The sequence below is a fragment of the Macrotis lagotis genome, chromosome X, assembly GCF_037893015.1.
Source record: "Macrotis lagotis isolate mMagLag1 chromosome X, bilby.v1.9.chrom.fasta, whole genome shotgun sequence".
Lineage (NCBI taxonomy): Eukaryota > Metazoa > Chordata > Mammalia > Peramelemorphia > Peramelidae > Macrotis > Macrotis lagotis.
In genome coordinates, this window is record NC_133666.1 from 287,868,119 (window position 1) to 287,890,035 (window position 21,917).

Sequence of the window (21,917 nt, forward strand, 5' to 3'; positions counted from 1 at the left end):
TGCCCCATGCAGCACATTTTGGACTGATAATAGATTTCAAATGTGGTGGCTCTATTGTCTTTGACAGTGGAAAAATTTGTTACAAAAGTCATCATAGATCTTTTCCCATTTATTTTATCTAGTGTTACCCCCTTTCAAGTTTTGGCTTCATGCTCTTTGAGTGATTTTTCTCATTTGGGCTTCTGGACAAGCTTGCTATAAATTTGTTCCTCTCACTTTTCCTTGCTGTTTTAAGGCAATACAACTTGGTCTTTTGTTAACTTCTTCAGTAAGAGTGTAAAAATGAGTTCATGTTCTCTGCAAGATCAAATGTTTTCCAGACGAGAATGATTTCTGGACCCTTGGTTCTCTTCATTGTAGCAACTGGTTTAGATAGGTAAAACTTTAGAAAATGGTTATCATCTATTAATAGCTATTCCTCCATTCATAATTTCCCACAACAGTCTGATTGGTATTCTGATTGTATTTCATCTCTCTTATTTTACTTCTCATTTCATTTTAATTTTAGAACTTTATTCTAACAAGTTGATAGCTAATTTGAGGATCACTCCTGCATCAGTGATGAGATGAGTCCTGTCTGCTAAAATATGATTAGTAGTTTTGTTATTTGAGAGTTCTTTATTTATATTTGGTTGGTACTAAAAGAGAAATGATTAGAGGTACCAAGGATCACCATAAAAATGAATAATAGGTTTAGTATCACAAAGAAAATAACAGAGATAAAGAGAGATAAGAAAGGAATTTCAAAGCTAGAGTCTTCTTATGTAAGAGGTAATAAAGTTCTAACCAGTGGTAGTAGCTAAGACTCCCTAGGGGTTGTTTCTCCTGAATTGTCACTCATTCATCTGTTCTGGGGATATTTAAATGGTTGCTATAGGGGGCAGCTAGGTGGCACAGTGGATAGATCCAGATAGGCCCTGGAGGGGCCTGAGTTCAAATGTGACCTCAGATAATAATTGGGCAAGTTGCTTAACCTCATTGCCTTGCAAAAATGAAAAACAAATGTTTACTATAAATGATTACTCTAATTATATGATCATTGTTCTATACCAATATAGTCCCTACCTTTATTTCTGGGCAAAAATAACTCTCTACTAGTCACTGATCATGTCAAGGTTTTACTGTTTTTCCTTAATCTTTTTCCTTTTCTTTCGTTCAATACATTTCTCTGTGAATTCTCTCTCTATATTAACTTACTGGCATATTATTTGAATGTAGTATTTAATCCAAATCACTTCTCCACTAGGCCTCTATCACCTCAACCCATAGTCTATTTACCTTCTTGGTTACGATAAAATAAATACGATAGAGTAAAAAAAGAAATTATTAAATAGCATTGAGGGCCTCGTGGAGGTTATATGATAAATTTGTAGTGGGTGAAATCAGTTTAATTTTGTGACTTTCTCTAGTGAAACTCAGCAGCTCTGGAGCTGGAACACAAAAATTGGATGGTGGGGGTTACCCAGGAATGAGGATTCGCAGCTCGGAAACAGTGGAAGGTCAGTGGGACAAGGGATTCTAGGGAGTAGCTAATGAGACACTAAAGTCAAAAGCATGAGGTAAAAGTTTGACTAGCTAGGAGGAAAGGCAAACCAGAGTAGGACATTTGGGTTGGAATAATAGGAAAAATGTCTCCCAGAACTAAAGTCCACAATAAGAACAAAAAATAGGTAGCTGTCTGAGAAAGTGGAAGAGATAGAAGATAGGAGATCATTCATGGTCAGTTATTTTGGAAGTGATACAGTTCTGGGAATGAGTTAGAAAAGATTTTTGGAGTTGCTGACATTAAAAAGTTGAGAGGTTGGATTGAAAAATGGGGTTATCACTGTGAACTTTGAAGGCTCTGAGCTTAATAAAGTGAAACTGGAATAGAGTAGAAGACTATTAGTTATTAATAACTTATTAATGTTAAATTCTGAGAATATATCTTGGAGTCAGCAGATGATTATAGCAAGAAGGGTATTATAAATAAATTGAATGACTCTTTGGAGAGTGGAAGTAAAGGAATAGTCTTAGGGTAATAATCATGATACCCTTCTAATGCTCTAAGGTTGATAGTAAAGAAATGACTTTAAATTGAGTCAATTTATTACAAGTTGAATGCAAGCTCCTTGAGGGCAGAGGGACTTCATTTTGTTTTCAAATCTCCAGTGTCCAGCAAAGTACTTTGAACATAGTAAGTACTTAATAAATTATTTTTGAATTAAAGTCTATTTTGTGACAAGTTCTTTGCCAAGTACAGGGAAAAATAAAATTTGAATAAAATATAGTTTCTATTTGTCATAGAACATATAGTTTAGTAGAAAGATATAATATATGTCTCAAAAAAAATGTACTCTTTATTGGTTCAAAACTCTAATGGCTTTTCTTTTTCAGAAAATAAACATAGAATTTATTCACCAAAGTGTGTGATTTGGGGAACATCTTTTATATACAGTTAATTAAAGTAAAGAATAACAGTACATAAGTAATAGAAATATATTAAAAAAATTTTTTCTTTTCCAGGAGAATCAGATATTGATCTTTAAGGTGGCATTTGAGTTGATCTTTTAAGGGATGAATAGAATATTGAATTCAAAATCTTTCTATTGATTGACAAGATTTGTTACTTCAGTTTTGTTTTAGTGATTTGCATTTGGGGAAAAATGTTTGAGATGTATATTGCTTTTTTATATATCTTGCTTTTTTGCCTTTTGTGTTTTTTAATATTATTTTTAGAAAGGAAGGATATTTCTTTGTATAGGAACCAGAGTTGAATCCTGGCATTGCCACTTATTACTTTTTTACCTTGAGTGGGTCACTTAATCTCAGGGGACCTCACTTCCATATCTAAAATGTGGGGTTAGACCAAATGACCTCTAAACTTCTCAGAGCTCCAAAACTTTGGTCGTAATGAATATTGTTGTGTTTGCTGGAGACTTATTTATCTTAGTGACATGTTAAGATAAAAGAAAGTAATAGATATATGGGGTGTCTTGTGTTGTTAGTATAGAGAGTTAGATAGAATTTTTCAAAATTCAAAATGCTTTGCTCTTTATCTGGTAAAGACTTGTTTTTATATGTGAATTAAAAAATTGAGTGAAAATTGTATATGCCATTTATGTGATATACTAAAGATGATAAATTTAAGTCTAATTTTTTTTCTATCCTTGAGGCACTTAATATATATGCAGATATATTGGTTGGTATTAGATGATATAATTATATCTTGATGTATGTTATATATACATTCCCTAAAAGTTGTGAATAGAATTTTCATTATTTAGATTATATTTGTGAGGGAATTTACCATAGGACAATAAATAACATAAATGGTTTATCTTAAGATTTCTTTGAATGCTAAATTGAAGAATTGTTTCAATAATCAATGACTATCCTTAGTTTGTTCTTCAAGTCTGAACTTTCAAATATGTTTGAGCGAGAAATATTTTCTTTGTTTGCGAAAGTAAAATGTTTTCAGTTGTCAGATATTAAAATAAAATACCTGAGAAAAAATGTATGGTTAAGTGGCATTTGTGAGTCAGATATCAGTACTAAAAAGTTTCTAAAGATGTATTTTTAGGTTAATATTGTTGCTAACAGGGGAGGTGGTTATCATGTGAAGAACTTACCTTTGTGAAGAAAGGATGGCATTTTGAATTTTGTCTTAGAAGAAATTTATTTCATTGGTATATGTTTAATATGTGTATTTCCAAATTTAAAAATAGAGGGATAATCTTATAAAATTTTCATGTTAAAAAATCCACATATTTCTAAAAATAGGTGCATATTTAAGTTTATACGCATATATACATGCACATATAGCTAATTAGTAGCAAATGTATTAGTTATTAATATTTAATTATCCACAGAATCTGAGGTTTCTGGACAACAACTTTTACCAGTGAGAGCACTAAATGAAGTCTTCATTGGGGAGAGTCTATCATCCAGGTATGTTAAAAAAATTTCTGCTCTTAAATTTGTCATTTTTAAGCTTGTTGCACAGTTCTTTGGAAATTCATTGAATTTTTTTTTTTTTTTTTTTAGATTTTTCAAGGCAGTGGGGTTAAGTGGCTTGCCCAAGGCCACACGGCTAGGTAATTATTAAGTGTCTGAGGTCGGATTTGAACCCAGGTACTCCTGACTCTAAGGCCGGTGCTCTATTCACTGCGCCACCTAGCCACCCCTGAATTTTCAAAACATAAATTTGAAAACAAAATTTACCCTTTACTTTAGTTGACAAATTAATGTTTGCGCATGTATTATACAGTTTCTGATTCCACTTTAATTTTATATTTTTTCATCCTCCCCTTTATTTCAAGTGCATTCCTCCATTTCAGACTTTGATTATTCAGTTTTGCATCATAAATTTAGTTTAAACATTATTCTGAGGCGCTCAGATGGATGTATAAAAATCAAGATAAAGCTGATTTGGTTGTTGATCATACTTACAATACTTGTAAACTTGTTTTTCCTTTTGTTAATTTTATTAAGGTAGGAAATAGAGACTTAGAGTAATTTGTTTGCATGATTATTTGCCATTTAGCAGTCACTAGGAATTCGATTTATAACTGTATTTCCCCCTCTTGGTATAGGTCTGAATTTTCCATTACTTATATAAAGCCTGTAATTTGCTGCAGATCAAATATTGTTACAGTTGATATGAACAGTGAGAAAAAAATTTCTCAAACTATATGTCTACTCATCTCTCAGGTAGTATTGTATAGAACAAAATGCCAACACAATAAAAATTTGGATTTTTTTTTGTGTTGTAATAGTATAATAGATTTGATTTGTATGTGCCAGATTAGGAGAGACATTATTGTATGAAGACAAATATTTATAAGGCCTAACAACTCTTAAAGTAAAATAAGATCAGTAATAGATATTTTTGTGTGTTAGCAGTAATAAAATGAGAACTTTTTTTTTTAATTTCATGATATACAACTCTGCCTTTAATAGAGAAGGAGAAAACTGAGGGAAATTGGACTGCATTCCCACTTTAAGTATTTTTGTGCTATCGGGCACTTGTTACTTCATAAACTGATCATAGATTATTATCCCTGGAAGGAACCAACTGTTTTCAATTTCCTCTTTTGAATAGATAGGATTCATATTGCTTTTTTGGTCCCTTTGCATATTATGCTGTCATTCACATTATTAAATAAAAGATTGCGATTATATACATTCTACGCACCTGTACCTTGTAAGATTGCAGCCTATTCGTTTGTGATGCCATTCATTAGAAGAAAATTTGCTATATATATTGGTCTTCAACCTCATGCAAGAGGTTTTGGTTATTTACCCAAAGAATTTCTATTTCAGTGTTGAATTGACACAGATTCTGATCATGATATAGTGAGATTGCTCTATATTTTATATTTCCAAAGTGCTATATATTCCTAATAATTCTGTCTTATTTATAAGCTTAAGGTATTTCAAAGTTAGGAACATTTAATACCTAAAAAAAACCCCAAAAGCCCATTTTTTCCCATTTTCCTAACCTAGAATGTCTCATTCTTGGGCTGTCGCTGTGGACAGTGTAAGAAGAGGTATAACCACTCTAAAGGGACTGTGAGTTTCTTTAAAAAATCATTTTCCTGAAACAAAATTCTGAGGATTGACTAATCTTTTAAAAACCTGCATGTGATGACATTAATTTGCCCAACATAATCCATATTATCCCATGTACCCTTTTTCTCTTATCTTTTTTTCCCCCCTGTATCCTTTTTCTCTTAGTCTTTTGTCCATTTTTCTTGTGTTGTCTTGCTTTGGCCCTACCTATCTTCCTTCTCACCTTCTTTAATAAATTCTTTTTCATCCTCTTTAATTTCTTCTACTACTACTACCACTCCTTTAATTTCCTATCTTGCTAATATAATATCCTTAGCTGTTATTTCAGGACATTTTGGTTTATGCTGGTCTTCTGCTTTTTTAGCTTCAGATGCTTTTGATTTATTGAATCACTTTCTTTTCTCTTTTGTATATCTCATATCTCCACAGATAATATTTATCTTTTAATATCATTTTTCTGCTCTAGATATGGTGACAACCATTACTACTGATTATGCAGGCTTGTCTGTCTGGACATGTGCAGAAAATGTGCTATCCTCATTGTCCATTTTCTACACATACCAAACAGGAAAAATTATAATGAGGAGAGCAGAACCTTTCATTCTGTATGAATAATTACACACACACACTCAACACACACACACACACACACACACACACACAGTGTGTGTGTGTATGTTTATATATGAATATGAGAAATATTGACCAAATTTCCAGAAATAACAAAGAAGTTTATAATGGAAGATAGTTCCCTCCTTTAGACCAATGTGTTTAATTGCTTTAAAGACTACATCTACAAAGAGTTTTCCTTAATTTCTACTAAAATTATTTCTTTTCTCTGCTAGAGATAAAATCCAGGACAACTAATAATGGCATCATTCAAAATTATATTTCAATTTCAAATTTTCACTTGTGTTTTTTTGATGACAAAGTAACTCGCTTGATTCTAAATTTGTAAATGAAAATACATCTATGAAGAGCAAATGCTGTTTCCTTTTCATTGCCAGCTTTAACTAGTGCTCCATTTTAAATTTGTATGAAATAGTTGAGATTTTCTTTGGATCTCTAACCAAATATTATTTTTATATTTGCCAGTTCAAAGGCAAATGTAGTAGATCACTTAAGATGTTAGCAGTTCTCATTTAACTTGATTCAAGGACTGCTAGATGCAGTATTTAATAAGTATTCATTTCCTTGGAAAAATAAAGCCCACTTAAAAGTCTTGTTCTTTTGAGTAATGAAGTGAATCACTTTACTCCTGTCCTGTGAGGACAGTAGATAAAATTATCTGAAGAAGCTCTGTTAGAAATTTTTTATAAAAAGTGATTGCAAAAAAGGAACAATAAGTCAGACAAGGTGGGAGGTGATTTTATTTTTTGAAACAAAAATTGGATAAGTGTCACAGTCAGTACCATAAAGTACCTTTACTTCCTTTAGAATTTACTCATTTAGAATTCAGAGGTTCTAATAGAGAGCTGTGCTATGTTCTGTTTTACTCAGGGTGAACTATAAATCCTGCAAACCCAGTTTTACATTTTCAATTCATAGGGCCTCCTACTATGAAATCTCTGTTGATGATGGTCCCTGGGAAAAACAGAAGAGTTCAGGACTCAATTTGTGTACTGGAACAGGATCAAAAGCCTGGTGAGTGACTGGATGTTTTGCTTTTTAAGTTGTTAGTGTTTGTAAGCCACTTCTTTAATTAGGGATTCTGAGGGTTCTGAGGGGAAAAAAAGTAAGAATCTAGTATTAACATTTTTTGCCCCTCCTAAGAAGTGATCAGTGTGACCTTGGACAGGATACTTTTCTCTCCTGGAATCTTAGTTTTCTAATTTAAATAATGAAATTATTGGCACATATGCTTTCTTAGGTCTATACTAACTCTGAATCCTGCATTCCAAATTGTCCAAAGAACATAGATTCTTAACATATTTTGTATCATGTACCCCTTTGACAGTGATGAAACCTATGGATCTCTTCTCAAAAGGATGTCTTTAAATGGATAAAATAAAATACATAAGATTACAAAGAAATTCAGTTATATTGAAATGTAACTCTCAAAGAGTTCATGACTCCATGTAAAGAACCCTGCGCTAGCTGTAAAGGAACTTCATTAGGGCTCCTTCTACTTCTGGCATTGCATTGAGGCTGAGGCTCAGAGTTAGCCCCGGAGACTTCATGCCATAGCAAGTACTTTAGAGAATGTAACAGAAATAGGAATGCTGGTAGCACCATGGTGCCCCAAGTAGAGGTCCCCAGAAGATTGCAGTCAGGATGGTGAAGCTGTGTAAGGCCTCATGACAAGTATATCAAAGAGCTGGGAATATTAACTTTGAGGAGACAAGAACTTGTGGAGGATATGGTGAATATTGCAGCATTTGAGAGAGCTGTCATAGGGAAAGATGGGATTCATTCTCCTTGCTCTAACTTGGCAGAATTAGGAGGTAGTGCAGAAAGTTTATGCTCATTGGAAGGACAAGGACAAAACAGGTTTGTTTTTTTTTTCTGAGTGGGACAGGCTGTCTCAGTAGGGAGTGCAGATTTTACCTCACTGGAGGTCTTTAAGGAAAAAACTAGATGATTACAACTAGATGTTGTCAAACAGATTGGTGTGCAACTCCAAATTGAAGTGGGTACCTCTGAGGTCCCCTCTGACATTAAGATTCTGGGATCATCTGAAACGAAGAGTAATGCTGCATACATGCATGCTGGGGACATGTGCCTTTGACCAGCACCCTATTGCTTCTAGAATCAATTCTCAGTTCCTTGGTTTAGTCATCACCCAACTCTGAGCTGTTTTACCATCCTGGGTGTATGATGCTTGAGCTGCATAATGATCTAACCACATCGTCCACCTCTCTTCCCTACACACACAGCATCCAGCTCTTGTCTCTGCTGATTGTCCTGATGCTTGAAATGTCCTCCTTCTTTTCTTGGCTCTCATAGAATTCTTCTCTACCTTCAAGACTCAACTCAAGTAATACTGTCTGAAGTTTCCCTGGTCCCCTTTTATTGCTAATACTTTCCTACTCAGACTACCTAGAATTTAAGTCTTTTGTATTTGTTCTCTTTATGTCTATTTTTTCTATACTTGTATACTTTCTATACCTGTCTGTCCAGTTAGTATCTATTGATAGCGTCTTGTTCCTTGTGTCTTATCTGTATTTGCAGTTTTCTTAGTTGGTGCCTTGCACATAGTAGGAGCTTAAAAAACACTTGTTAAACATAGATAAATGCTGTTTGGTTCATCATGGAATAAAAAAGTGGATGGACAAGCTGGGTTTCTTGAGGTTTCTCCATTCACACAGTAATAAATTAGGGTTACCCTGATAAATGTCTCTCACAGTATTTTATTGTGACATTGTTATGCTCATGTTGAATTGATTCAGAAGACCTTATTAATAACAGACTTTGGAGATCCCTTAGAACTATGTGACAAATTACTGCTATTTAAAGATTTTTGAATAATTTGCCATCTCAGTCTTTATGACCTTCATGGTTGGCTTCCAACTCTTGGTCTGTGAATCTTTTAACTCTTGATACTACTTACCCAATGCAGAGGTAACTAATGAAATCTGGACTTTCACATACTTTGTGATGTTCCATTTCTATTAAGCATTCCCAGGTACTATGGCTAATAAATGGCATGAAGGTTAGCAATTGTTTTTGGGGAGCAGTCACAAATTAGGGGCTTGGTCCTTATGGATGCTTAGACTACATAGTTTTCTCAATTGGTATAAACTGGTAACATCTGTGATGGCGTGTATCTCAGATTTAAGGAGGGCTGATATCCCTGGGGTAGCTGCAAACAAAGATGGCACATTTATTCCCATTAAAGAAACATATTCGAATCATTAGTGAGTATACTTGCTTGTATATTCCTTGGATCCTGAGAGAAAACTTACCATCTCAGTTGATATGACTAGGCACAATCAGAATAGTGTCAGTTCAGTTAAGCCCTTTTTTTGTTTAATAAACTTTTAATGAATAGGAGTCATGTACCTTCTACATGTGACATTTTAAACTTGTAGCAAAATATATTGAATTTAAAATTCTATGTTATTTCTTTGAATATTTTTTATTCTAGGTCTTGTCAATTGTTTGTAATACCTTATGAAGACAAATGAATTGGCTAAATATATACTTTTCTGACCCCTTTTATTTTCCTCCTTTGATTATACTGTTTTCTCAAGCGCCATTGAAAAGAAAATTTGACTAAAATACCAAATTTCATTGTGAAAATCTTTGTGAAATGAATTTATAAATACCTTTGAGATTATCTCAGCATGGTATCACCAAATTTCTCCACAATTTAATTTAAGGCACCCCTCTTGTCTTTTAAGCAAGTGTTGCTTTCCAGTGAGTCAAGGGCTGGGGAAAAAAAACTTGGGCAACAGGAGTGTTTCCTCTAATGTAGAAGTTCACTAATTCTCCTTAAAAAAGGATCTATCTCTAAGTATGGGATCAAAAGAGACAAGTTAACTATCATTCATAAGTGAGGGAACTATTTTATAGTTTGGTTTTGTTTTTTTTTTAAAGATTCTTTTTCAAAAGGAACAGTGCTTGGCATTTCACTAAAAGGAATTAAAAGAAAAAATCAGTTTGAAAGCAATAATATAAAAAGTACAGAAAAACCAAATATCTCTTATTTCATGCTTTCCCTCTCTTTTCCATATGATATTATGATTATCATTAATTATCCCTAACAGGTGGGCAAAGCAGAAAAACATCAGAAGGCAAAGTAGCAACCAATTGTAAAGCTTAGTTCTGGGTAGTTCTGATTTGAGCAATAGCAGTCATTCAAAAAATGACTAGTTATCTTCTTTATGAAGTATTTGATATGGGCCAGGAATTATGCTAAATCTTAGGTTATAAATACCAGCAAACAAAATAATCTCTCTCTTCAAAGACCTTAAATTCTAATGGAGTTGGCCAGAGATGGAGGCTGAGGGCTGGGGAAAGGACCGCAGGTAAAGGGGAAGCTGGCAAGAAATTTTTACGGTGAGCTCATTGGATCCTATGATTCCAGTGATCTCTCTGTATATGACTCCTAAATCTATTTTTGTAGCCCGTATTTCTCATGAAATTTAGTGACAGATTACCAGCTGTGTGTTGGACTTGTCTATCTACATGTTCCATTGTCATCTCAAACTTAATACATCTGATACGGAATCTATTCATTTTATTCCCATATCCCTATTTTCAAATTTATCACATCTTTTGATGACACCACCATCAGTTTCATCTATTGACATCCTTAGAGTCATTCTTGACACACCGTCTCTCTCAGTTATGTTAACCAAAGTCTTGTTTCGCTTCTCCACAGTACCTTCTATCTGTCTCTTATCCATTGAGCCTGTCCTAATTGAGGCCTTCATTACTTCTTTTCTGAACTAGTCAAGCACTTTCCTAATTGATCTCTCTAATTCTCAGCTCTCCCTTTCAATCCATTTTCTACATATGCTAAAATTTTATTTTCAAAACGTAACTGATAAGGTTAGGTTATACCCACTCAAATCCTCATTTGTTTAAATTTCTCCTTTAGGATAAAATATAAAATCCTTCCTTATCTGACTCCCACCATCCTTTCCAAGATCAGTTTATGTAATCTGCCATTTATGTACTCTCTCTTCTAAGCAAACCTACCTATTAACTGTCCTTGTATACAACATTCCATTCCCTGCCTCTCTAGCTTTGCAAATGATGTTTAGAATTCACTTCTTTTTACCTTTGCCTCATAGAATCCTTAACTTCCTTCAAAGCACATCTCATGTTATACCTTTAACTTGAAGCCTTTTCTGATTCTAATTTGAAACTTTTTCTGATTCTCCCAAGCTACAAGTGGTATCCTTGTGCCCCAGATGGCTTAATTCTTAGGAGATAAAGTGTGTGTGTGTGTGTGTGTGTGTGTGTGTGTGTGTGTAAGGTTAAAGACTTATTTAATTTTTATCTTTACCCTCAGTCCCTTGCATAGTGTCTGGCACATAGTTAAAGCTTAATAAAGATGGACAGAAAAGATAAATTGAGTTGGGGAGGCTGGTCTTTAATTTTAAAAAATGAGTTGCAGTGGAATGCCTTGTATATTTTATTTTATTTACATAAATTTGACTTAAGCTAATCCTTCAGAAATACCTCTTGCATAAAATATAGTACAATGAACACGCAAGAAAGATTCCATTTATATAAAAATATTCATAGCAATACTTTTTGTACCTACAAGACTTAAAAACCAAATTAAGTATCCCACAACTAGAAAATTGTTAAATGAATTGTGCTATATGAATGTAATGAAATATGATTTAAGAAAGAGAAGACTTTCAGAGAAACAGTAGTCTAATGAACTGATGAAGTTATCATTTTGTAAACTTGATAGAAATTGAAGGACCAATATATTTCATATTCATTGCTTCAGTATTCTTTCCTATTAAACTATAGTTAAGCATGAGCAAATAATACAAATTTTTATCACAATGAGAATCTGAAGTTTTCTTTTGGTTAGTTATATTTTAGGCTTAGGTGAAAAGTTGTAAATTGGTATAAATATTTATTAATCATCTACAATATACAAGCACTTTATTCAATATTGAGTGTAGAAAGACAAAAATGAAATGGTACTTGCCATGACAGAGTCTGTGTTCTCCTAGGGAGATTGTAGCATATAGACAAATAATAAAACTAATTAGACTAGTGAGAGAACTCCAAAAAATGAGAGTTTCTGCTATGTGATTTCAGAGCCAGAGGAAGTGGGTGAGATCTAAGTTTGAAGGAAGTTAAAGATTCCATAAGGGGTTATTAAAGAGATAGTTAAAGAGATAGTAAACATATTGGAAAAGAAGTACTGATTCCTGAGAGCCAGATTATGGTCATCAAGAATAATTTATGATGCTAAGTGTGATGATTCATACTTATGATCTATACTACTAGGAAATTAAGGCTAGTGGGTCCTTAGAGTTTGGAAATTCTGAATTGCAGTAGAGTTAAAGCAATTTGGGTATTTATATTAAATTCTACACCAACATGTGAGCTCATAAGCAGCCACTAGACTGCTCTTAGGAGAAGTGAACTAAACTAGGTCAGGGAGCACGGACAGAACTTCTGTGCTGTTCAGCAATGGGGATAGGCCTGTGAATACCTACTCCACTTCTAGACTGGGTGACATAGGACACCAAAGGCTATGGTACTCTTTAATAGTAGGAACAAAGGAGACAGATGCCTATCATTTGGGTGATGGACAAATAAATTGTGGTGCAAGCCTGTAAGAGAATATGATAACTCTGAAAAAATGTTAAATATGAAGAATACAAAAAAGTATGGTAAGTCTTTTGATGTTTTACAAAGTGGGTCAAGGCAGAACCAGGAAAACTACATACAGATGTCAACAGGGTGAGTGGAAGGACAGTGACACAAAACTGAAATGGAATTCTCTGGTTATAATGACCAAAATTGACTTCCAGAGAGGTATATGAGAATATCCATATCGTTCTTCCTATTTAGTAGAAATGAAGAAATGTTGTATATAATGGAAATTTTGGTTGATGTGTTGATTAATTTTTCTGGGCAAGTTTTCCCTCCCTGTCCTTGTTAGAAGAGGTGTTCATTTTAGAATTGGAATGGGAGGGAAATATTGAGAAATAAAGGTGATATAAAAATAAAAGATACCAGTACAAAGGTAAACTTTAAAATTAAGTTATACTAGAATTACTTTATTTCTTTTATTGATAGTGAACTAAACTGATAGATTAGGCAAATGTTGTGTGTTTGACTTAGATTTTGTCAAAGTACTTGTGGAAAATATGGAGAGGTATAATCTAGGCAATATGGGCATTTGGAAGTAGTTGGAGGGTTATTAGACTAAAGTAGTTGTTAGATTCTAAAGTAGTTGTTAATATTGACTGTCAAATGGGCAGGAGGTTTCCAGTGTTGTGCCCAAGGAATCTGTGCTTGATAGGTTAATATTTTGGGGTAATAATGGATAAATGCAAAACTATCACATTTTCAGATGACACAAAATGGATAATTAGCTAACACGAGGTGCCATTGTTAGGAAGCATATGCTTAGAGCAGGGATCAACAAAATTATCCATAGATCAAATTCTGCCCATTCTCTGTTTTTATAAGAAAAACTCTGAAAGAATGGCTTTTATATTTTTAAGTGAAGTTCTTTGAATTGGTTTGAATCTAATCAGGTAAGTTTCAGTAGGAATAAATGCAGGAGTAGAAAGATAGAAGTTTGAAAAAGATCTGGATTTTTAGTGGACTGCAAGCTCAATATATGAGTCACTAGTGTGATGTGGTAGATGATTAGAAAACTCAAGTGATCTTGAACTCCATTTAGAGAGTCAGTTTCTAGGAAGAAGGGGGTGATAGTCCATCTGTGGTAAAACTAGGTGGTGAGGGGACAGCTAGGTGGTGCAGTGGAAAGAGTGCTAAGTCTAGAGTCAGGAAGACCTGAGCTCTAATCTAGCTTCAGACACTTAGCTATGTGACCCTGGACAATTCACTTAACCCCATTTACCTCAATTTCCTCATTTGTAAAATGAGCTGGAGAAGGAAATGGCAAATCACTTCAGTATCTTTGCCAAGAAAACCTCAAATGGGGTGACATAGAGATGGACACAACTGAAATGATCAGTTGCTAACAATCCCTCTGTGCTCTGTCGTGAAACCACCATATATAAAACAAATTATGTTCTGTTCTGAGTGGACATTGATAAGTAAAAGAATTTTCAGAGATAATCACCCTAATGGTGAAAGGGCTTTGAGATCATGACATGAAGATTGATTGAAGAAATGAAGACTTAGAGGAATGTGGTAGTTACCCACAAATATAAGGATGGCCTTCATCTGGAAGAAGGTTTGATTAGACTTCTCCTTCTGTTGACCATTCTGGCATTCATGGAACCACTCTAAAATCTGACCCATGTGTTGCTATTTAAAGTTGTCAACTACCTCAATTCTTTGGCATTTTTAAAAAGGTTTTGGTAGACAAGCTAGTAGTACATTAGAAGGTGAAATGATAAGCTCCTTTTCTTAAATTATTTAATGAGGGTTCTTGTCAAGTCTTTGGGCCCCTTCTCAGAATAATGTTTTTAAATGCATAAAATAAAATATGTGGCATTGCAGAGGAACCCATTATCTTGAAATAAAATCAATCAAAAAAAGTTTACAGACTCCTAATCTTAAGAATAGATTTAAGATTTAATATTATTAGGAAATAACTAAATGGGTAGAATATTCTTAAGCAATGCAGATATATTCATGTAGTGCTATCCAGTAGAATTCCTTTCTTTGAATTTGTGTAATAAGTTATACATCAGACTAAATACATTTCCCAAAATATAGCAAAATGTGTTAAATCATGATCTGACATACCAAATTATTTTATTATAAAACATTTTCTTGTACCTTGTGCAGATTTTTTTTTCTATTTAACTTTGAGAGATCATTTAAAAGTCTATCCTCTTTTCATTGTTTCATAATTATTCAAAGAAAAACATTATTTAGCCTTTAGTTTTTGGACATTTATGAACAATTCCAGCATTTTGATTCTTCAGAATTGCAACATGAATGTACTTTCAGGAGAGGTTCTGAAATCTGAATTTCTTATTAAGATGTTTGTCATAAAGTCAATTTTATGTTAAGGACTTTAGTTTTACCTTAAACCTCATTATTGTATTGAGTTATTACATTTATGTACAAGTATGCATTTCAGTCTTGGCTAGATAATTAAAAATTTATCTTTTGTATTCCTTATTGCTAAGAGAATAAACTAGGTATACAAACATTTAGCTGTTTCTAGAACTTATGTACTTGAAGTAAAGCAACAAAAAATATGATTTTGTTTTTAGGTCATATAATATTAACAGGGTTGCAACACAAGCTGTCGAAGATGTTTTAAAGATTGGTAAGTACTACAATGATTTCTTTATGTTAGTTGCATTTAAAAAAAATAATTTTATTTAATTCCAGTGCTTTTCCTCTTCTCACAGCTAAACAACAAGCAAACTTGGATCTTCCATTGAACAAAGAATTAGTTGAGAAAGGTTAGTGAAAAATAATGACAAACATTAACTTTATTAGTTTGGCTTAATGTTGTTTTCAAATAATGCTACACTTAATAGTCAAGAATGTTAACACTTTGATATGTATTGATCACTTCAATGAAATCATGACTCTTAGCAATGTGTATGCCATTTACACTAATGGACTTTTCAGTTTTCCCATCTCTCTCCCGGTCCTTTCACCCTTGCCTTTCTTCCTTGCCTTTTTTGTACTCTTTTTCTTCTAAGTCCTTTGTGAAGGATCTACTTAGTATTCACTTTTCTTTTGATCTTTTAGTATCACTCAGATTATACATTTTATGTTTCTGTTTTCCTATCTAGAAATGACCCAACTCCTTTTTCATTCATGTATGGTCTCAAAATAGTTTTTTTTTTTTATTGTACAAAACAGTTCATTTTAGGGATGAAGAAACAGGCCTGAAGATCCCCTCCCCTTCCAGGGTCATTTCCCCTGTCCTTGTCTTATCTTAATTTCATTTCTGACATATACCCTCCTCCCCTTCTCCCTCCCATCTACATTGGAGCTCTCTCAAATACAGTCGGGCTACATCTTACAAAGACTGGAAATCTTTATTCAGATCAGCAAACTCACATTCCTTAAGCTTCAGATGGTGGATGGGCCTTTTGAGGAAGAGAAGGAGGGAGGAGAGAAGAGTAGAGAAGGCAAGGCCAACCCACCTCCCCAGACATCCCCTCTACCTCACAAACTTGTCTCAGGCTACTGGGTTATGAGGGGAATGCCAAGAAGGGAGGGACCAAGGGAAAAAGAGGCCCCTGCCAAGGGGAGGCCTACACAGATGTGTGGCTTCAAAGACCAGATGTGGCCAAGACAGCAGCCACCACAGGCCCCTCCCTATAAATTAAGTGCCCACAGTAGCAAGGTTGGAGTGAGGGATCAGGAAGAACAACCTTGTGGAAAAGAAATTGGTCCCATGTTCAACTCCTTTCAAGGCAGTGCCCTGAACCCTGGCCTAAAGAATGGCTATAAGTGTGCAATTCCAAAATGAGAGGATAAGCCAGGGTAGGAGAATGAATAGGAATGTTGAAGGAGTCAGGTACCCCTGAGTTTTGGTCCAGGAAAGAGGAAGATGGGGTGGTTGGTCCAGTTTTGCTGATTGGGGGTAAGGAATGTATACATCAAGTGTATACATCTAGATGAAAAGGCACTTGCTCATCACCTGTAGGCACAAGAAAAGCAGTGCCACCAATGGCTGGGGAATAGGGAAAAAGAGAGAACAGAAGGGATTTGAGAGTTCCACGGACTTTGTATGAATGTCACTGCTAGAAATATATTAACCATTCAAGGAAGGATGAGGAAGAGTGGTGATCAGAGGATCTGGCATGGCATCCCATAACCAGTCATGCCTGCCTGAGATGCCCTACAGTTGGTACCCATTTGCAGCCCGATGACATTCTTGCCCTCCTGCAGTTGGTTATCTGTGAGGTTTCGGGGATTCTCCTTGGACTTCTTAGGGGATCTCGAGAGAAGAGCCCATCACCATGAGCTACTGCCAGTCCACCAAGGTTCATCAGTGTTTGCTGCATGCAGGCCATATTCTTTTCTTCCCAGAGGTCCACAGTTTGGAAGGTATCAGTGACATTGATACCATAGCGCTCTGCTGCTTGCAGGAACTGAGAAATATGCTCCATCTGTTTGAAGGCCATCCCTGAAGCCTGGATCTTCTTTACTGGACCCTGGCCTTCAGGGTATAGCCCATGGATGAGCTCACACAGCACCGTGCCATCCTTGAGCCAGTTTTGGAAATTCTCTCGCCCAGGCTGAGGCCGTCCAACATCCCTGTGACACTATGTGGTGATCCACTAAATGAGGATCTGCTCTAGGTCAGCATAATACTGCTTCTCAATTTTCTGCTGTACCTCCTGGCTCAGTCTGTAAGCAGGTCCCCTGTTGGCCATTCTGAGATGATGATGCAGTTATCTTGACCGGGAGAGGATGGAGAGTGGAGCAGGCTGGGCGCAGCAGCAGTGTGGCTCAGAATAATTTTTTATACCACTTCTTAAGCACAAGTTGTTGGCAACTTGCTCTACAACCTACTCATCATTTTTTTCCATTGCTTTTGGCTTATTTGTAACTATAAGTCTTCTAAGATTGTGGTATATTCTATTATCTGTATTAATCATATACTCTTGTGAAACTATGGGAAATAAAATTAAAAGTTTTTAAAAATTACTTATTAATCTGTCCCACTATAAGCTTCCATCCTCCATTGTGCACATTAAAAAAATAACAAAATAAAAACATCCCTCAATACACAGCTGCCAGGCGGCTAGGTGGCGTAGTAGGGGTGGCTAGGTGGCGTAGTGGATAAAGCACTGGCCTTGGAGTCAGGAGTACCTGGGTTCAAATCTAGTCTCAGACACTTAATAATTACCTAGCTGTGTGGCCTTGGGCAAGCCACTTAACCCCATTTGCCTTGCAAAAAAAAAACCAACTAAAAAATATGCATAGCTGCTAGAGAAAAACACATTCACATATTGTGTCTGAAAACATGTCTCTTTGTGCATTTTAAGTCCATGACTATTCTGTCAGGTGAGTGTCATGTTTCATATTCATTCTTTTGAACTTGTGGTTTATCTTTGTCCTAAAGTCTTTCAGAGTTGTTAGCAATTCTCAAATTTTTTAGTCCCAGAACTCCTTTACACTCTTAAAAATAATAAGACTGCTCCAGTGCCTTATCTGATCCATGTCCTGGTCCTGCCTGGCTTGCATCCTTCTGAGTGTCTGTCATGATGTTACCACCTTGGATAGTAATTCTGAATCCTTCTGTACAGGAAGGAACCTGGTGCCCAAGTCTATAGTGGACATGATCCTAGAGTGATAGGCTGAATACTTCCATAGTGTTCTTAACAGACCATCCTCAATCAATGCAGAAACCATTGACCATTTCCCTCAAGTTGATCAGTCCCTAGCTGAAGTTCCAAATGAAGAAAATGTTTTGAATGCCATTAGGCTCTTTTCAAGTGGCAAAACATTTGGTGCTGATACTATTCCAGCTGAGATCTACAAGGTCCATTGCTCATCCAAAAACTGATTGAAAATTTCCAGATTATATGGCATGAAGAGCTCATCCCCCAAGAATTCAAGGATGTCTCCATTGTACATCTCTATAAAGAGAAAAGGAATAGATTGTCCTGTGACAGTCACAGGGCTATTTGTTTTTTGGTAAGATTCTTGCCAGAGCCCTTCTCAATAGGCTGATCCTTTACCTGGAAAATGGTCATCTCCCTGAAAGCCAATGTGGCTTCAGCAAGGGTAGAACAGTTGATATGGTGTTTGCTGCCCAACAACTGCAGGAAAAATACCAGGAACAGATCAGAGGTCTGTATACAATATTAGTAGATCTGACCAAGGCCTTTGATACCATCAGTTATGAGGGTTTATGAAAATTATATCAAAATTTGATTGCCCAGTGAAGTTCATCAGTATTCTACATCCGTCTCATGATAGCAGACTTGCTCAGGTTCTGGAAAGTGGACGTTGCTCTCGAGATTTCCCAGTCACCAGTGGAGTGAAACAAGGATGTGTCCTTGCTCCCATACTTTTTAGCATGATGTTTTCAGCCATGTTATCAAATTCCTTCACTGAGGATGAACATGGCCTCAAACTTAGCTCCTGCATTGATGGGAAATTCTTCAACTTGAAGTCTACAAGCCAAGACCAAAGTGGAGGAGGGTTGGTGCATGATCTTCTGTTTGCAGATGATTGTACACTCAATGCAGCCTCTGAAGCCGAGATGCAAAAAAGTATGGATAAGTTCTCTGCTACTTGTGTTAATTTTGGTCTAACAATTGACACCAAAAAAAGACAGGTGCTCCATCAGCCAGTACCACACCATCTAGATAGATGTGGAACCATTGATTACAGCAAGTGGAGAAATTTTGAGTATTGTGGACAACTTCACTTACTTTGGCAGAGTCTTTTCTAAGGAGGTATACACTGACAATGAGTTGGCACACACAATGCCAGAGCTAACACCATGTTTGGGAGGCTCTGAAAGAAAGTATGGGAAAGAAGAGGTATTAGACTGACTTTTAAACTGAAGGTCTACAGAGCCCTGTTGCTGACCTCATTGCTATATGCCTGTGAACTCTGGATAGTCTACCAACGCCATGTCAAGAAACTGAATTGCTTCCATTGTCTTAGGAAAATTTTTACGATCACCTGGCAGGGAAAGATACCAGACACTGAGATCTTCTTTCAAGCTAGACTGCCTTGCATTCCAACATTACTACAGAGTGCAACTCCGAAGGACTGGATACATTGTTAGAATGTCAGATGTATGCTTGCCAAAAAAAGCTGTTTTATGGAGAACTCACACAGGGTAAGTTCTCACATGGGGGTCAGAAGAAGTATTATTGAGACACCCTGAAGGTCTCATTGAAGAACTTTAGAATTTATTGAACAGGATGGGTGACACTGGCATGGGACCACTCGGCATGGCATGACCTCATCAGTTAAGGTGCTGCACTCTATGAGGAAGGCAGAATTACTTTGACAGTAAGGCCCATCACTGCAGTTTCCTCCCTATGAAGGGTATTCAAAGTTAGAGCAAGATGAGCCTGAAAATTAAAAGGAGGATTCAGGTGTGCAAGAATATAGTCATATGCCCTTCTCCACATCTGCCCACATACCCTTTATTCTCAGGACAAAGTTCAGCACCAAACTGTCCTGTGGAGATGCTGTAAGGCATCTGTGTTTTCTGCCAGGCCCAACCAAAGATGCATACAATGCCCTTGTGCATATCATGCTAAGGAGCTAGTTGGGCAGGGCAGAAACCAGAAGCAGGAGAAGGTAGAGTGTTGATGCCAAATTAGCTTCCTCTTGTATATCAGCCTGGAGCTGCTAGAATGTGTCTGGTATCTGTCATGTTTTGGAGATCTGATATATGGTAGCTCATGAAAGTGATGCCTGGAGGTGCTTGACCAACAGCAATCCTTGTTCTGTCCACCTGAGTAAATGAGGGACATGTAATAGCAGCTTCTAAAGCAATGAAAGATGGGTGACTGGAAGAGTTGGCCACAGCTTTGTTAATGAGAAGATGAAAAAGAAAGTCTGGGATTTATTCCCTGAGGCCAATAAGAGCCTAGGTAGAAAGCTAGGTTGAAAAATCCTGCAAGAGTCATTGTATACATATCTTTTCACATAGGGCAGTATCTCAGATTCTATTAGTATGGAGATAGTGTCTGGAATGTTACAGCTGGATCTGCCCATGCCCATTGTTCATTCTGTAATCAACTAAATGATCATCAGTGAGAGCTTATGACTTCTTGGACTAGCCAACTCAGATAGTGGTAATGCACTGCACAGAGCCCCACAACCCAGTAGAACCTGGCCCTGCAGCTAGCAGAAAAATTGGACAGCTTAATGGAAAAATGAGTGTCTTTCAACTCAAAGCAGAGTGCCTTTTGAAGATTGATTTAAGAGACCAGAAATATGACTACTAAAAAAAATGAGGGACGGTATATGCATAAAGGGGCTATTGTCAGCAAGCAAGAGTTTAGGGGATGCAACCCTAGAAATGTAACATTTGGAGTGATTAAAATCTGTGTGTTGTATTGGGGAAAACTTTATAGAATTCCTCCCAAAGACCATTTGTTTATGTAGGTTCTATCTCCTGATATTTATCATATTAGATATTAAAATGTTCTGTTGTTATAAAAATAAATTTGATCTCATGGACCATCTCTAGAGGTGCCTGGTCAGCAGTTTGAGAACTACTGCACTATATTTTTGTTAGCATTATTATGTTCACTTTGCTTTGTATCAGTTCGTAGAGATATTTTCAGTATTCTCCTAAGCTGTCCATTCTATTATATTCTTATTCTACAATCTTTTAGCTGTTCTCTAATACAAGGACATCCTCTAATTTCCAATTTTAATTACCACAAAAAGAGCTACTGTATTTTTATATATATTATTGAAACTTGTTTTGCTTTTATTTCTCTATTTTCAGTAACAAATGAGTATAACGAATCTTTATTGTATAGTCCAGAAGAGCCAAAGATGCTTTTCAGCATTCGAGAACCCATAGCAAATCGCATATTCTCAAGTAGTCGTCAGCGTTGTTTCTCTTCAAAGTAAGTTTTATAAGACTCTTCTTTCTCTTCCAAAGTATTAATGTGGATTCCTTTTCATTAGATTCACTCATCTGCAGTTAACATAGTAGAAAAACAACCTTGTTGAACAAGTGTGGTAATAAGAGATTGGCTTTAAAGGTATTCTCTTCAATCTTACTTGGTCCTGGTAGATGTCTCAGGAAAGCTTTCTGATTTCTATGTTAT

General features: G+C 35.8%; 1 protein-coding gene and 1 pseudogene across 7 annotated transcripts in view; one reads left to right on the plus strand and one right to left on the minus strand.

Moving 5' to 3' along the window:
• NADK2 (NAD kinase 2, mitochondrial) overlaps nucleotides 1-21,917 on the plus strand; it is a 56,559-nt gene that overhangs the window by 30,471 nt on the left and 4,171 nt on the right. The window contains exons 7-13 of one of the 7 annotated variants that reach the window (XR_012471776.1): nucleotides 1,410-1,499; nucleotides 3,852-3,930; nucleotides 4,027-4,076; nucleotides 7,102-7,197; nucleotides 15,402-15,457; nucleotides 15,543-15,596; nucleotides 21,590-21,623. Coding sequence is in view for 6 of the 7 variants with exons in the window: in XM_074202638.1 (XP_074058739.1) it covers nucleotides 1,410-1,499; nucleotides 3,852-3,930; nucleotides 5,488-5,553; nucleotides 7,102-7,197; nucleotides 15,402-15,457; nucleotides 15,543-15,596; nucleotides 21,590-21,713 (565 nt within the window). In the remaining variant the exon portion in view is untranslated. Of the gene's footprint in view, nucleotides 1-1,409; nucleotides 1,500-3,851; nucleotides 3,931-4,026; nucleotides 4,077-5,487; nucleotides 5,554-7,053; nucleotides 7,198-15,401; nucleotides 15,458-15,542; nucleotides 15,597-21,589; nucleotides 21,714-21,917 lie in introns of those variants that run through there. The other 6 variants (XM_074202638.1, XM_074202640.1, XM_074202639.1 and 3 more) reach the window with 6 other exon arrangements.
• Nucleotides 16,136-17,744, minus strand: LOC141499861 (transgelin-2 pseudogene; annotated as a pseudogene).